Source organism: Parasteatoda tepidariorum, chromosome 7 (genome assembly GCF_982258835.1).
Source record: "Parasteatoda tepidariorum strain Cologne lab strain chromosome 7, Ptep-v5.0, whole genome shotgun sequence".
In the NCBI taxonomy this organism is placed as follows: domain Eukaryota; kingdom Metazoa; phylum Arthropoda; class Arachnida; order Araneae; family Theridiidae; genus Parasteatoda; species Parasteatoda tepidariorum.
The window spans coordinates 32,084,423-32,100,463 of record NC_141761.1 but is presented as its reverse complement, the minus strand read 5'-3'; the positions used below and the strand labels follow the sequence as shown (position 1 = coordinate 32,100,463).

At 29.1% G+C, this 16,041-nt stretch overlaps 1 protein-coding gene across 1 annotated transcript in view; it reads right to left on the bottom strand.

Moving 5' to 3' along the window:
- Window positions 1–16,041, bottom strand: part of skd (mediator complex subunit skuld) — a 58,679-nt gene that overhangs the window by 14,650 nt on the left and 27,988 nt on the right. Inside the window, exons 6-16 of the mRNA XM_043039343.3 lie at window positions 15,830–16,012; window positions 14,081–14,483; window positions 12,548–13,178; window positions 10,524–10,852; window positions 7,426–7,639; window positions 7,090–7,350; window positions 6,314–6,404; window positions 6,008–6,180; window positions 5,697–5,923; window positions 2,351–3,189; window positions 254–415 (exon numbers count right to left, since the gene is read on the bottom strand). Coding sequence (XP_042895277.2) covers window positions 254–415; window positions 2,351–3,189; window positions 5,697–5,923; window positions 6,008–6,180; window positions 6,314–6,404; window positions 7,090–7,350; window positions 7,426–7,639; window positions 10,524–10,852; window positions 12,548–13,178; window positions 14,081–14,483; window positions 15,830–16,012 — 3,513 coding nt within the window. The remainder of the gene's footprint in view (window positions 1–253; window positions 416–2,350; window positions 3,190–5,696; window positions 5,924–6,007; window positions 6,181–6,313; window positions 6,405–7,089; window positions 7,351–7,425; window positions 7,640–10,523; window positions 10,853–12,547; window positions 13,179–14,080; window positions 14,484–15,829; window positions 16,013–16,041) is intronic.

Below are 16,041 nucleotides of genomic sequence, written 5' to 3'. Positions count from 1 at the left end.
AGCATAATGAATCAAATAGCTTGGAAGTGAAAACTATTAATTAAACTAGATTATAATTATAAACTGTTTAAAATAATTGTTTTAATATTTTATATTTCCCTTTTTTAAAAAGACTTTCTTCACTTGGGATGGAAGAAACTAATGTAATTTGCTTTTGAAATATTAGTTTATTTTTTGTGAAAAATATAGTTTCTGATGTGACATATTAGCATGCTTAGTAACGAAGAAAACCAATTAACAGAACAAAATCTACCTCTGCCGGCTAGTCTGTGGAACTGCCTCCACGTCAATGGCCCTAGAACTGGATATGTGACTTCCCACATTCTCTGACGTTTTTGTTGCACTGCATCTTGGAGAACAGGTTGCAGAGATCGTAATAAATGGACAACGTCCAAATTGCTGACTGGCACTTTAGCTAAAATATGATACAAATATTTTTAATCGCCTAAAATTTTTGAACAATAATTATTTGATTTCAGCTTGTCTAGACTTTGGCAAAGCTGGATGTAATAAATTTTAACCCCTCGAGTTAAAAGTTACATGAGTTTTGTGAAAATATAACCAATCTGTAGGACTGGGAAATCACATGTTGTATAACAACCATTTGTACATACATAACAACCATAAAATAGATACACTTTATTCAAAAATGCATAACCTTTTAAATATCAGCAATGTATTTTTATTGGGTGTGATAAAATTCATTTGCAGTGATCTCTCATTTATACTTGCTCCCTTTAATGCGAGTTTCACCCTTATGAGAGAGCTATTCCCGCAGACCTGACAGGGGATGTAGAAAAAAATTTATAACTTTTACTCGCTTATGCGCTATTTTGACAAAAATACCTCCTACTTAAGCACAACACAAAATTTTTGTCACTTCAAAATAAGAGTCTCAAATTTTTCATGTAATAATGAACTAGATGGGCTAAAGGGATTGAAACTTTGAACAGATTAAGTCCAAATCGAGCATGTCAAAAGTAATAGCTCAATATGTGCGATTTAACTTTAGCATGCCATAATAATATTGGAATTTTAAAAACTGTGAGAAAATTAATTGCATTAACTAATAAAACAAAACGAAACAATAAAAAAACAAGGAATTACAGTGGTATAGAGCGTGTTAAAAAGTAATTACTGAAATGTGTGATTCGAAATTTCCATGTTATAATATAAACCATGTACTAATTGTAGCCAAATAAAAAAGGGGGAAAAGATATTACATCGATTAAATAATTCTTTGTTTACAAATTGGAATTAGCAACAAAACTGCTACTCATTAAAACTTTTAAAGAAATGAAAAGGAAAAAAAAACTCAATTTTTTTCTAGCGAACAATCTTTTTAATGTTTTTTGTTTCGGAATTACTTTTCAGATTATCCATTTTATACTTTTGTGTCAGCCTCAATATTTTAGCTGAAGTTCTTATTGATTTTTTTTTTCAGTCCCTGCTTCTCAAAGTTACTATCTCGTAAGCGAGATTTTACAAACATAACGAAATTTCCATTTTTGATTAGATGAAACCCGAGAAATTTTTGTCCGAATATAAATAGCTGATTAGCGGGAGTCTGGGAACGATCTTGATATTCGTAGAAATCTGCAAATTAGAGGAAGAATCACATGCCTGCTACAAGAGCAATATAATATTTATAATCTACAAAATAATTAATGAGTTTTTTTTAGTTTTTTTTGCTATATATATAAACTACAACATATAATAATCATGTTCAAGTTTTTAAAAAAATAATGTGATTGTAAAAAAAAAAGAGGAAAAACTTGTAAAATATAAAAATTAAAAGAACGTGTTTGAAACACAATGACTTAATAATAGTATTTTCTGTATAGCAAATTCATTAACTAAAAATATTTTTATTTAAATGCTGTGGTTTCATGGAGGAGGAAAAGTATCACATTTAATGCTATATAATAAATTACAGCAGGATTTTTATGATTAACAGATAACATATGTATCATATTACTAATAGATGAACAAGTGAGAAATAAAATATTCGAAAAATGCTCAATTATATTTATATAAGGGAATGTTAATAACAAATTTGATTGAAATAAGATTATAGGGCTCTTATACAAAAAATTATACTTTTCTTTTTATTTTCAATGGCTGGGGCACATGAACAAGGCACATGAATAATACAAAATAGAAAATATAAATATTTAAAATCTGGTAATTCATTTGTCATAATCCTGTTGTAACAAAAAAATAATAAAAAAAAGTAGAAATGTTTAGCACTGAGAACGAATTTCATGCCTGAAATAGTTTAACATCCTTTCAGGGAAACACAAAAATTTCAAGAGTAAATATTACACAAGAGTAAAATCCCCAAACTTACCAGCAAAATAAGGCCACTTATGAAGGCAGGAAGACTTCAAGTTTTCATCCATTTTGTTGTTATTCATATTGTCTACAGCTTGCCGGCCTGTGTCTAATGCAAAAAAGCATACTTCACAGCCATCTGATATTTCGAGAGCGTTGTAATGAGTACTAAACCAATCAATATTGCGATATTGTTCGGCTTTATGAAATAATGAAAATGTTGAGTATATATGTGAGCACTGCACTTTTATGAGATCCACAACTGTGTGCGGAACATGGTCCACTTGAGCGCTTGTTTCATCTTCTAAAGTCTGGCCCAACTCTGGTTTTTTAGGCGTTGAGCTTTCTACTAAGGAGAGACTTTTCCGGCACATAAATGTGTCATACCGGTGACCCGTAATATCGAGTTCATCCTCATAGAAAATACCCGAGCGATGACTTTGGTGTCTGTTGATAACTGCACTGAAACCACATGTGCACTTATACTGTGGTTCATCAGTTCCAGATGGTATTAGACTACTTGGCAGATTGATGCCAGCGTCAGCACCTTTAGTGTTCATGTTGCACACACATAATGTACAGCTAGCAAAATTGTGATCTTTAAAGAGATTGAGCATTGAATCTGCTAAAACAAGGTTAACTAACAGACTGTGCGCCTCTGGAATGGAGGAAGCTGTGCCACTGCTGTCCACAGAATTTAAGTGTTTGTTCATGTAAGATGAGGCACTGGATGCTGGGCTTTGCAGTTCATAATTCATTGTTTGTAAAGTTCGTTGATCTAAAGAAGATTCCACGGCAAACATGGGCGGCACAAGTCTTTCACCATCACTTCCTGGGATCATAGGATATTGAGAACTAAATTGGAGAAGAGAAAAGAATTAATACATAATAAAATTTAACTGCATACAATAATTCATAGGCATATCAAAAGTTTAAAGAGCTACAAAAAAACTTAGGTGTTATAAAGGTTCAAGAGCAAAAGGTATATATATATATATATATATATATATATATATGTAGTATCTAAAACACTAGCTTAATAAAATTAAAAGGATCTTTTGAGACTAAACTCAAAAAGAATTATATCTATCTGCAGATAAGTTTATCTGGTCTCTGAGAACATTAAATTTCTCTTTCACATACTTAACTTGGCTCTTCGCGTATACATTTAGTCCCGTTGAATAGCGATGAAATCTTTGTTTGTAAAATGAATCCACCCGCGCAATAAAATCTCAAAGAAACCAAATTCCCATTAAAATCAAGACTATGTTGAGATATTAGTTCATCTCCATCTGGTCTTAAGATCTTCCAGACACCGGCTCTAACATCTGGATTTTATAGATCACATGACATGAAGGAAATTATATGTAACACGTAAAAAAGTGTACACTTATATTTTAGAAATGAAACTGTAAGCATCTATCCAGGAGCTCTGCTCCATGTATATATAATTTGTAAATAGATTCCTTATTCTTAATCTCAATAAAAGCATAGAAAATGCATTATGTTGTCATCCTTATATAAAGGATATTAAAAATAATTAAAACATGACTGCGAAAATTGGAATCAACAAAATAATCATTCATGAATGAAAGCTACGACTAAAGAGTTTACGAGAAAGAACGAGAACAAGCACTACATATATATATATATATATATATATATATATATATATATATATATATATATAGCAATAGAAATATTATAATCCTTTTCTTTCTTTCTTTTTTTTTCCTTTGGCATCTATGTGCTTTAGAAAGAGCAAATTAACAAGCAACAAAATCTAGAGAATCTCATTACATACATATAATTTATGAAGCATTTAAGATTTATAATATAAAAATATTTTATCAACAGCAATATAGAATGCATTCGAGATTCACAGTGGAATTTTTATAATTGTATTGAAAAACTAAATAAATACAATTTAAAACTTGATAATATTTATCAATTTTAAAAGATAAAAACTTTCAAAAAATATGCACTTTTGTAAATAAAAAATACTATTACTATTCTGTCATACTATTACTTTGTCTTTTGATGAATGGACAAAAATATAGTTAAATGGCGGAAGATTTGCTATTATGAACAAAATGTCAGGCAGTTGTCAATCTGTGTTAGAAACTAAGTCTAATGAAAAAATAAAAGGAGAAAACATTTAAGTGATTCACAATTATGAAACCTGTATTTATCTCATGAATGTCTCACAGAGGGAAATATGAAACTTTAAAAGTTACAACTATTTCAAATTTGAAAACTTCGTATATCATAAAACTTAATCTTAAAAAAAATCATCATAAAGCTTAAAAAATAATAAACCCTCAATTTCAAGTAATAAAACCTACTAAAAATTACTTTAATCTATAAAAATTGTTCAAACTTATAATCAGATTTTTTTTTTTTTTTTGTCAATTATATTAAAATGAGGGGGGAAAATCATGAATCCATAAATCAGTTATATCACTATTTATAATATTTTTAACTTATTTTTCTATTTAAATACTTTTTTACAGTTCTAAATAATAAGCAGAAACAAACAGTATAAGAACAATAAATATAAATATATATATAAAAAAAGTGAAATGATTAACAATAATTCATAGACTATATAGTATAACTATTATAAAACTACTATAATAAAACTATTAATTCATGTACTAGTTGTTTTGCAGACAAAACAAAAAATAAAAAAAGAGAAAAAGAATATTTAGTGGTTACTATAGCAAAAATTAGCGTGTATAATACTAGTAACCTTTTTATAATAAAATATTATATGCGTACTAATATTGGAAGTACACAGCCTGCAACAGCACTAATTGCAGCCTTTGAATGGTCATTTCAGGCCCTTAAGCTAAAAAAACTACAACGTAGGCAAAAGAAAATTTTTTGTTTCACAAACTTACTTTTATCTACTTAAAAACAAACTTAAATTGAAAATTTCAAAATATAGACACACTCTAAGTGAAAACAGATCCAAATCTTTCAGAAATAAACAGCAACCAAACTGTTTAAAAACAATTTTTTTCAATTAAATAATTTAAGAAATTTAATAAAAATGAAAGATATTAATTATTTATATTAAGTTTACAAAAAATTATTTTTCTCCAGATAAAAAGTTGAGAGCCAGCTATAATTTAATTTAATTAAAAAAGCTAAAATAAATAAGACTTCAAATGCTTTCAAGTATTATGAAAAATTGCATCAAGGAATAATTAAGTTAGACACTAACATTACTCTATTGCTGCCTCTCAAAACAAATCCCCCCCCTACGGACCTTTTCTGAAAAAAGTTGTGCCCTCCTAACCAATACGATTAGAATGAGCAAAATAATTAAATGCAAAGAGAAGCATAAATATACTAACTTGGAATTCGTCGCAAGTCGATCAGGATGACTAACTTGTGAATTAGACAAAGTTGTGTTGGCAGGAAGAGGAGCAGATGACACAGTGTGCGTCCAAGAAGGTTTGTAAATGTGATCTGATGTTAAGGTAAGTGGTTGCAACTGGCTTGGCAAGGTAGTTAAGGAAGCATATCTTTTAGAACCAATAAACTTGTACTGTACAGGTAGCTTGTAAACAAAAGACCAATCCTAGGCACACAATTCAAACAATTTTAGTTCAAATGTTAAGAAAGGTGCTAAATTCGAATAAGGGAAACAATAAACAAAACCTACTTTGACAGGTTCATAATATGGACTGCATCCACCCTCCAAATAATTCTCAGTACGATCACGGTAACAATCAGTACTGTCTAGTGTTGAAAGGTCGGTTCCACATTGCACACCAGATGGTGATGGAGCAGTGTTAGATGGTGGAGTAGGAAACATGCGGGCAAGTTCATTCACACCTATTGATAAGTTTTAAAAACGTGATGCTTATTGATAAAACAGCATTCAAAATTTGATTAAGAACTATTTTAAAATTTCCCAAAACAAGAAGAAAAAAAACACCAAAAAAGAAATTAGGAAATTTCATCATACCTAAAATTCCAATGCCAGAATTTTTGCACTTTCCAGAATATGGATCTTCAGGTGTTCCGGCTAATTTACAGGATGTTGGGGTTGATGGAGCCTAAATATTATTAATGCGAATATCAATTCATGCAGCAAAAATAATCATTAAATGATACATAATTATTTAACGAGTTTAATGAAAAACACTAATGAAACAAATCAAATTTAATAGATATAACACTTAATGGAGTGAAGGTATTAATAGTTTAAATAATCATGATTTTTATCATTTCAGCAAAAAAATTTTCATTTATAAGTAATTATTTAATTATAACTTGCTTAAATAAACATCTTTATTCATAAATAAGAACAGCAAAAAATTTGTTTTAAACAGGAAGGAAAAAAAAAAGGAAAAATGTATAAGACAAAAAAAGAATAAAATTAAAAAAAATTGCTGGAGGAAGAATGAGAAATTTCACTGAAAACCTTGACAATTTTAAATATCTTGAAAGTTATATTTTAAGTATCTTGCGAAAAATTATCAAAAATAAAGACTAGTAACTTTCACGAGCTACTTAAAAATTCCCCCCAAAAAAAAATCGACATTCTTTTGCAGCATATGAAAAAAACATTTTTTTTTTTTTTTACAAGTTGCTTTGTTATAGTGAATTCAAGACTAAATTCTGATGACTTTTTTTCTAAGTCATTGCAAAATTAACATTATTATAAAATAAGTTCCTTTTAAAATATTTCTAATGTTACCCCCAGAACTACTAAGAATTATTGATGGGACATGTAATTACCAAGTCATCAACACTGTCGATTGAAGAAGTGGTTTCAAATATATTGTCCAGATCTTTTTCAGAAACCTGCAAGTCTTTTTCATTAATGAAATTGGAACCTTGATTGCGAGGAGTCTGTGGTGAAGGTACAGGCTGTTCTCTGTTTGAAGGTGGTTTAATATCTTGGATAGGAGTCAAGGGAGCAGATATGCTCTGAACTGGGGTAAAAGCTTGAGATTCAGGAGTCATCGGCAAACCAGGTTCTTTCTTTAATTCATCCTCCTAAAAATAAACATTGTTTTAATTTTTTCTGTCTAAATCTCAATATTTGATATAAATGAAGAAGCAATTCCTTACTTCCATCTTCAAACGAAAATTAGATGACGGGCTATCTTCATCAAATTCGTCATTAAATTCATATGGATCTTTTTGCTTCATTAATAAATTTTCATCGATTTGCATTGGACTTATTCCATCTCTAGTATTTGAAAAAGAATTAATAGTTTCAGTAATATCCATCAAGTCTGTTATGTGTAGAGGATATTTCCGTCGCTTGCCACCCATGTTTTCCCTAAAAAATTACAAACAATCATATGTCATTAAAAATGTATAACTAAATAAAAGAAATACCATAATTGTAGAAAATTCCTTAAAATAAAGATATTCTCCCCCCCCCCCCAAAAAATTAAAATTGTACTTTAATTATTACAACTTAAAAGTTAATTCTTACTAGTTATTACTAAAAACTTATAATTTAATGGTTGTTAGTCTCATTTTTTAGTGTTCTCCCTCCTTTTTTACATCCTAAAATCTCATTAAAATAAATTAAATTTAAATTCTTACTTAGCTTACACTTAGCAATTTTATAAGATTTTTAACTATCCAACAAACATAATAGCTAATATGTCAATGCCCTTTAAGATTAGCCCTCTTCATGTATTATTCTTTAACAATATTTTTACTTTCTTTATACTTCAGTGAAAAATGTTTCTTTATTGAATGACTCAACACAGATGATGTAACATACAAACATGTGCAGATCACCACCATGTTCTTAACAGCAGTACAAGTTTAACTACAATTTAAAACTTAAGTCAATGCAATGTTATTCTATTTTTAAATTTATTAACACATATATTAACAAAATACAACTTTTCTTGGGTGTTGTGATGACCATTAAAAATGTTTAAGAGAAAATTACTTCATTAGAAATAGAATCAAATCACACAATAGAATCCACATTTGGGGTCTGTTAAGTGATTCGGTAGAGAAATAAAAATGGCATTGACAACTATAATTAGAAACTATGACACAGGCTTCAGGAAGTGCACTCCCCAGAAAAAAAAGAAAATAAATTTATCATTATTTACTTCTTATGAGAATTTAAGAGCTACTAATTTGAGAAATTGATTTAATATTTGACATTATTCATAATACATTACAAATAATAATTACTATGTTTTCTTAATATAAGTAAGCTCAAGTCGAAATATATTAAACGTAAATTCTTCCAAAAGCAAAAATTAACAAAAAATAAAACTTTTCAGTAAATGCTCATTATTGTAATGTTTACTTTTAATTTGTTTCAAAAAGACAATCGTAATAATTTAAGCAATGACTCACAACAATTAGCAAAAAAATTCTCATTATTTCATGATCACTTAGATGGAATATTAGGTCATTCAGAAGTAGGGGTTTTTTTTTGTTGCTTCAAAAAAACAAAAAAAAGCCTTTAGGAATTGTAACTTTTAGCCATAATCACCCTTAACCTATAACAGTTCCTTTATTGTAAACGATAAAATTTCAACATATTTGCTATGTGTAACATAATAAGAAAATGTTTGCACTCCACTTAAGATTCTTCTTTTTTTAAATCGTACTTAATTTTTATAATCAGGGCTCGGGCTAACTATTCACCATCTCACCAAATGTAACAAAATCATAAATTCAGCCAAGCAAATTGTGGTTTGGAGAAATTATAGGAAAACGATTTCATAGCCGATTACAACCACGGAATTTCCAAAAATTCCTATGTACTCCAGACAATTCTCAAATACATTAATTTTACATGCAAAATAACCCTGATAGCTATTTTCCTCCTTTCCCGATTCAAAGGCGTAATATAATTGTATTTCTGCTTCCGGTCGGGGCCCATGAATGCTTGACAGTCTAAGAGCGATGATTTCACTTGGAGCACTTTGCCGCCATATATAGTGCTAAAGTAGAAATAACACTAGATTTTATATCCCAATATTTTACGTCATGCAATCTTATTTTTGCTTCTGTGCCTCATTCGTGAACACTTAATTTTGCTTCAAGCACACAGCAATGCTTCTCAGCTTTTGCTCACTACACTTTACCTACATTCCTGGCGTTGCATAACTTGTGTAGCTAAAAAAAGGTTGACTAATGCCCTTTCAAGCTGTGTGAGTGTGAATTTTGAGTTTTAGAGCTTTTACTTTTTCCCACTCATCTGAAAAATTAATCAATGCATTATGACTTAGAAACTGAAAAAATACAGATGCTTTGTAAGAATTATGCAGCAAAGGAACGGTTTTAACACATTTTAATAAGCCATCCGATCAGTTCGTTACCACGTTTGTGGGCATTTTTACATGGTTTCAGAAAGTTTGATAATTTTAATATGATGTTGTTATGACACTTGAATTCCAGTATGAGTTATCACTTTTTGACAAAAAGAGTCTTGTAAATTCAAGTGATTTTCTGATCGATTTTTGGAAAATACTAAATATTTATCAATTTTTCAGTGATTTCCACATGAATTTTTTTAAAATGCAATATATTTAGTACAATATCCAGAATTCTGAATTTAAATGATTACTTCCTGAAGCGGTGAATATTCCGTCTTAATTTCAGGTCATTTGCTTTTTTTTTTTTTTTTTTTTAGTTATTAATCATTTTTTTCTCCATTTTCACATCATTTCTGAAGAGCCGATATTTTAAATATACTATTACGACCTGCAAATTTCAAATCTGCATATGGCTTATCAATTTTTGCAAAATATGTTTGCATTTTATAAAATAGTTTAAATTTCAAGTATCCATATTTTTTTGGTTTAAGTTCTTTATGGAAAAAAATTAATCATGAAAAATTTCAAAATTTCCCTTTGGTTAAGACTTCTGAAATTGGGCTCATATTTTTTATATTTTGCTATTTTAGTGACTAAAATTTTGAAGTCCTAAGGGCAGGTTCTTTTGATGGTTATATATGAGATATTTTTTACAATTCTCGTATAAGAAGCTATACAACACAAAACACTAAGAAAGGAAAATTAAGAAAAAGCTATAACATTGTTTAGGATTAATTTAACCTACTTCACATAAAAAACACACAAGAAGTTGTAATCAATGGTAAAATGTTAAAATTCAGATTTTTAAAACAAATATTAGTAGGAATCATTATGATTGAATTTCGAATAGTAAATTGCATTTACCAAACAGAACTGTTTAAGAATGAATAGTCATAGAGTAGACCATCCATTACTAGTTCATCCCGAGGATCGTCCCGGCTACACATCACCAAGGCAGGTCTTTTTAACCCTTGCATAGGAAGAGATGATTGTGTTGCAGAGGCAGCAGTCGGTGGAACAGAGGTACTGGCGGTGGTGATAGAAACTGGTGGTTTTGCCTCTTCATTTGAAGTGGCAACAAAATTATTGCTAGAAGTATTATTAGCAGTATTGCTACAGTTTGTTTGAGGGTTAGGAGATTCCACTTCAGTTTTAATATTTTCAACAGGAATAGTTTGAAAAGGAGAAGATACCTACAAATAAAAGAAAATTAGTTCTAAGAACTAGCAGTGTTACACAAATCGTGACCATGAGTAAACCTTTAACTAGTCGTAATAAGACATGGCTGCAATATGTGTCTTTCCTCAGTTTACAATATTGTGGTATGAACTTAATATTCAATGGAGCCTTACAGAAATAACACAAGGAGAAAAAATAGTTGGTATGATTTCAACTTTGTGTTTGCTTAAAAATAGAGATAGCTAATAAAATTTATAAATTTATTTTAATTATGGAATTTTTATATTTATTTCAAACGATTTTGATCACCACTACACCAGACTTAGATAAAATGAAGAACTTTCTGCGAAAACAAAACCTCAATTAAAAAAACTTTCTGCAAGCATTGATTAACTCTCGTAACTAACTAATTTCAATTATTTCTTTGTCATCACATTTTGGTAAAATTTGTTAAAAAATTTGATTTTTTAAAAAATCCTTAATTTTTATAGAACTCTATATTGATTCATACCACAGGAATGAATTTAGTAGAAAACCAGAAAATAGAAATTCAAAAATTTTATTTGCAAAAACGCTTTTTAAATAATTGAAAAAATACCTGAAATTCGAGAAAGAAAAAGTTATGTAAGAAGCATTTATCCACAGAATGTTATCAACATTTTAATAAAAATATCAATTTTATTCATTTATTTAAATTGTGTGAATACGAATCTCAATGTATGAATTTTAAATCACGTGAATGTTTGATTTTAAAATCGCGTGGATACTATTATCCATGTTTGATTTCAAAATTCAGGTGAATACGAATCTTGATGTTTTATTTTAAAATCGCATGAATACAAAAAAAGATATTTAATATAAAACAGTGAAAATATGAAACACAATGCACCATCTTAAATTGTGTAAATAGGTATCCAGATGTGTAATTTGAAATCATATGAATGTAATTTCAAATTACGTTTGCATTGGTAGGAAAAAGAGAAGAAATTAATCCTTTTTTTTCTTGGTAATTTGTAAGACACAAACTTTCTTTGAAGAGGTGGATTTTTTTCTTCTTCTTTAGTAGTAGTAAAAAAATTTCCATGATGGTGACAACTTTTCCACGAACGACGTTCGCAGATATTATACAGGTATGCACTACACATAAATAAATCAATCGAACACACATATATAAGTATACTTACTTATTTATATAGACTATTTTTTATAGACACTATTATATATATTATTGTTTAAGCTAAATATATTTAAGCCATAGCAAATCAATGAAATTTTTATCTTTAAATATATTTTAATTTTCTTTTCACTATCACTTGGAATATTCATCCTCGGAAGTTGGCAAGTCTTAATTACATGAATTATTGCATCAATTTTTTATCAATTATTACATGAGTATTAATTGAAAAAAACATAAGTGCTTCGCAATAATTTTTTTAAAAAAGGTGGCTCTTTTTGCTAATACAATCAATGCTAAAATAGAATTTTAGATAGCTAATGAAAAAAATTTTGTAATATGTATAATGCCAAATGTATCAAATTCTCAATTTTGAATTTTTTGTGGCATTGATTTTATTACTGCACTGCAGTAATGCACTTAAAAAAAAATAGCCTTGAACACTCGCCACTTCTATCAAAAGTATGTGATTCATATAGAAAGTTGTATTAATACAAAATCTGAATCAAATTGTGAAAAAAAGAAAGGGATTTACCAAATCTGTTGAAGTTTTCTCTTTGTTGGTGTTAGGTTCAGGTATGGTTGATGGACTTTGAGTAACTAATGTTTGGTCCTGAGATTCATGAGGAGCTGTCTCCTCTTCCTTTATGGAAGGAGGATGCGGAGACAACGTCGGCATTGCAGGTTCAGTTGATTGAGAGTTCGTACTGTCTGTCAGAGGAGTACCAGGGTGCGGAGATCCCAATAATGAAGGCTGAACAACTGAAGTGTGCAATTGAGGAAGGCCGCTTGGAGTGGAGGAGCGTAAGGACTGGTTAAGTCCTTTAAACTGAAAGTTTGTACAGCCAGTAGCTGGCAGTGAAGTTCCTGACCCAGGAGGCAGGACATACGCAGAAGATGAAGAGTAACTATCAACTTCTGATGAAGAGTCTGAATAAGCACTACGTTTATGGAAAGGTATTGAAGTCCTAAATCGTGTCTGTGCTTTAAGTTTTTCTGTTTTATCCACTTTACGAGTAGTATTAGCAGAACTATTAGTGTTCGAAGCACTATTTGGACTATCGACAGATACAACAGGATTTGCGGTCACAGTTGTACTTGAAGAACTTGTACTTGTAGGTACTTTTATACTGTTCGTGTTTTCTTGCTTCACTGTAGTTTTACACCTAGTAATAAGAATGAAATAAAAATTTAAGAAAATACCAATATAAGAGCAATTAGTTTAGACTATCTCCAGGTACACAATAAAATTTTAATTAATTCAAGGGGAAAATAATTATATTATTTTTTTCAAAAAAGGTTTATCTAATTTGAAGAACTGGTTGTTACAGTTTTAAAACATTTTTCAAGTTACGTCATTTAAAATTTGTGTACTTAAAGAAATTTTAAAATGCTGCAATTTAGACAGCAGATTAACAATAATATAATAATTATAATCAGAAGTGACCATGTCTTATCAACAAGTCAAGATGGCACTTTAAAACATTTATAATTTAAATAAATCCTGAAACCGTTAAATATTACTGAATTACATTACTTGCTTCCGTGCAACATAAACTAATTTAATGATAAAACATGAGAAATGTTTCATACAAAAACACAATAGGAGAGTTTTACAGAGTAAAGTTCATGAAACAAAATGTTCAATGTTGTTTAATCTTTTTTATTTTATTTATTAACTTACTTTTAATACCCAATTTTCTTTGAAATATTTTTATTTCTAAATAACTTACTTTTCATTAATTATTAAAAAAAGAGAAGAAAAAAAAGCAACAATTAATAGTGTCAAGAAAAATCCAATACAGATTAAAAATCAAATAGTAAATAAGAAAAATTGAACAATATTGTTTTAGATGTTAATAATTATTTCATTGCATGCATAGACAGAATTCAAAAAATAAAGAAAGTAATAACTAAAACAATCAAGCATTTCATTTCATCTTAAAAAAATATTAAGATTGATACTCATGTTCAATTTCTGACTTTTAATCCGAATGTGACTGAAAATAAGAACAGCAAAGACGGAGCGATTTCATTAAAAGAAATACAGTTTAACATAGCAGAATACCTTGAGCAATTACACTTGACTAAAGATGAGGGATCACTGAAGTCCCATGCACCAGCTTGATCGCCACTTTCAGCAGTTTGCTGCCTTCTTCCCTGCAGAGTGCTGTCCTGCCACGTTGCTTCTTTAATTTTCCATATGCTAGTGTAGGAGGACCCATGCTCACTGATTATATCACTATTGGAGCCTATTCTGTAATGAGAGTTAACTGAGAGGGAAGGATCACATGGAGATGTAGGGGGTGTAAGTACACCTGTGAATAAGGAAGCCTTTTGTTGGGAAGCACAAAAGGTGGAAGATGTGTTGCTGTTATAAGAAGAAAAATTAGAGTTCTGGCTAATGGCAACATTTTCATCCATTTCAGAAACAACTATGTAACTTGATGGGTAGCGCATTTTAGTACCACCTGGAAAAAAAATATTAGAACATTATTACTCATAATATACAACATGCCACAGCAATTCCAATTTTAAAAAAAGTTTTAACTTTGTGCAGCAATAAAAGGAAAACCTTCAGAAATATCTTTTCAAAATTGCAAATTAAACATAAAATAAGATATTTTTATCAAATTATTTAATAATTTCACTTATCTGTTAGGTGTTTTAAAATGCCATTACTTATTCAACTTTCATTTGGAATCATTTCTCATAAACTTTACAGAAAAACCATTCAACCACCATTTTAAAAATTTAATTACTTAAATGTTAGTTGGATTAAAATCGTTTTGAATAATGTATACAATGATTATCAGGACACATTTCTTTAACAAACTAATTTTTATCATAAACGATTTCAGTTCACAATAAGAAAGTTTTTTTATAAAAGTATTCAAAAAGTCCTGAAGACTTTGGAACTACAAATTAGGCAGTATAAATAATTACAATAATTAATTCATCCAGTAGAACGATAATTTAACGAACTCAATAAAATTTCCATCTTTTTTGGAAAAATTATGGATGGTCCCCAATCCAAAATATTTAACAATACTATAATTACAAAAGATATTAAAAGACTTATGATTGCGAAAAAAGCCAATTTCCCCATATTCACCTGAAATGACTGAAACAAGGTCCCCTATAGTCTATAAGAAAACAAACGAGTTACAAGATTCCTATACTAAAAGTACCTATACATAAACAATACAAATATCAATTTCATAATAAGAAATACATAAAACATTGACAAAATTGCTTTCTGTAAAAAAAAAAATTTTTAAATATTTTAATTATGAAAATAAAGGAAAATACTACATATTTTGCAGCTTTATTTCATTTAAATATAACTGAAAATGCACATTAAATATAACTGCAAATAGGTTAACATGCATTTAATTTTTGTTTAGACTTTTCAACTTGTTAACTTCTCTTTTTGATAATCAGTTCTGTAAACTGCTGCAGTGTTTGAACTAGTACTAAGTTAGAGTAAAGATGAAAAAGAAAAACATTTTAACTAAAAAAGATAATTTATTTGCCCTTTAGGTTAAATAAAAATCAAGAAAGATTGATCGTTAAGTTAATTTTGGACATAATATTGAAATTAACAGTAAGTTTAGAAGTTCTGATAGATGTTAAATATTTCATCTATTTAATAGCTAATTAGACCTAATGTATATAATGGGAGATGCTCTAAATAAAGTAGAATAGACTGTAGTAAGGGGTAAATATTTCTACTAAACAAAATGTTCAACTAAAAATCAATTTGCAAAGCAGACACAAAGAAAATTTGTAAAAGAAAATGAAATTTAAGACTTACAAACTAAAACTTCTACAACAGACATGATATGGTGATCATCATCAGCTAACAAATCTTTTGTATTTCTGGAACGTACAGGGTAAAAATGGTGCCATTCACTTAATATCCTTTGTGTACTTAAATCGGAATCTTTATAGGTTTGTCCAGTCAGTGTGCCTGATATCCCGTAAGGACATAGTATGACTAGAAGAGAAGAAAAGAACTAAAATTCA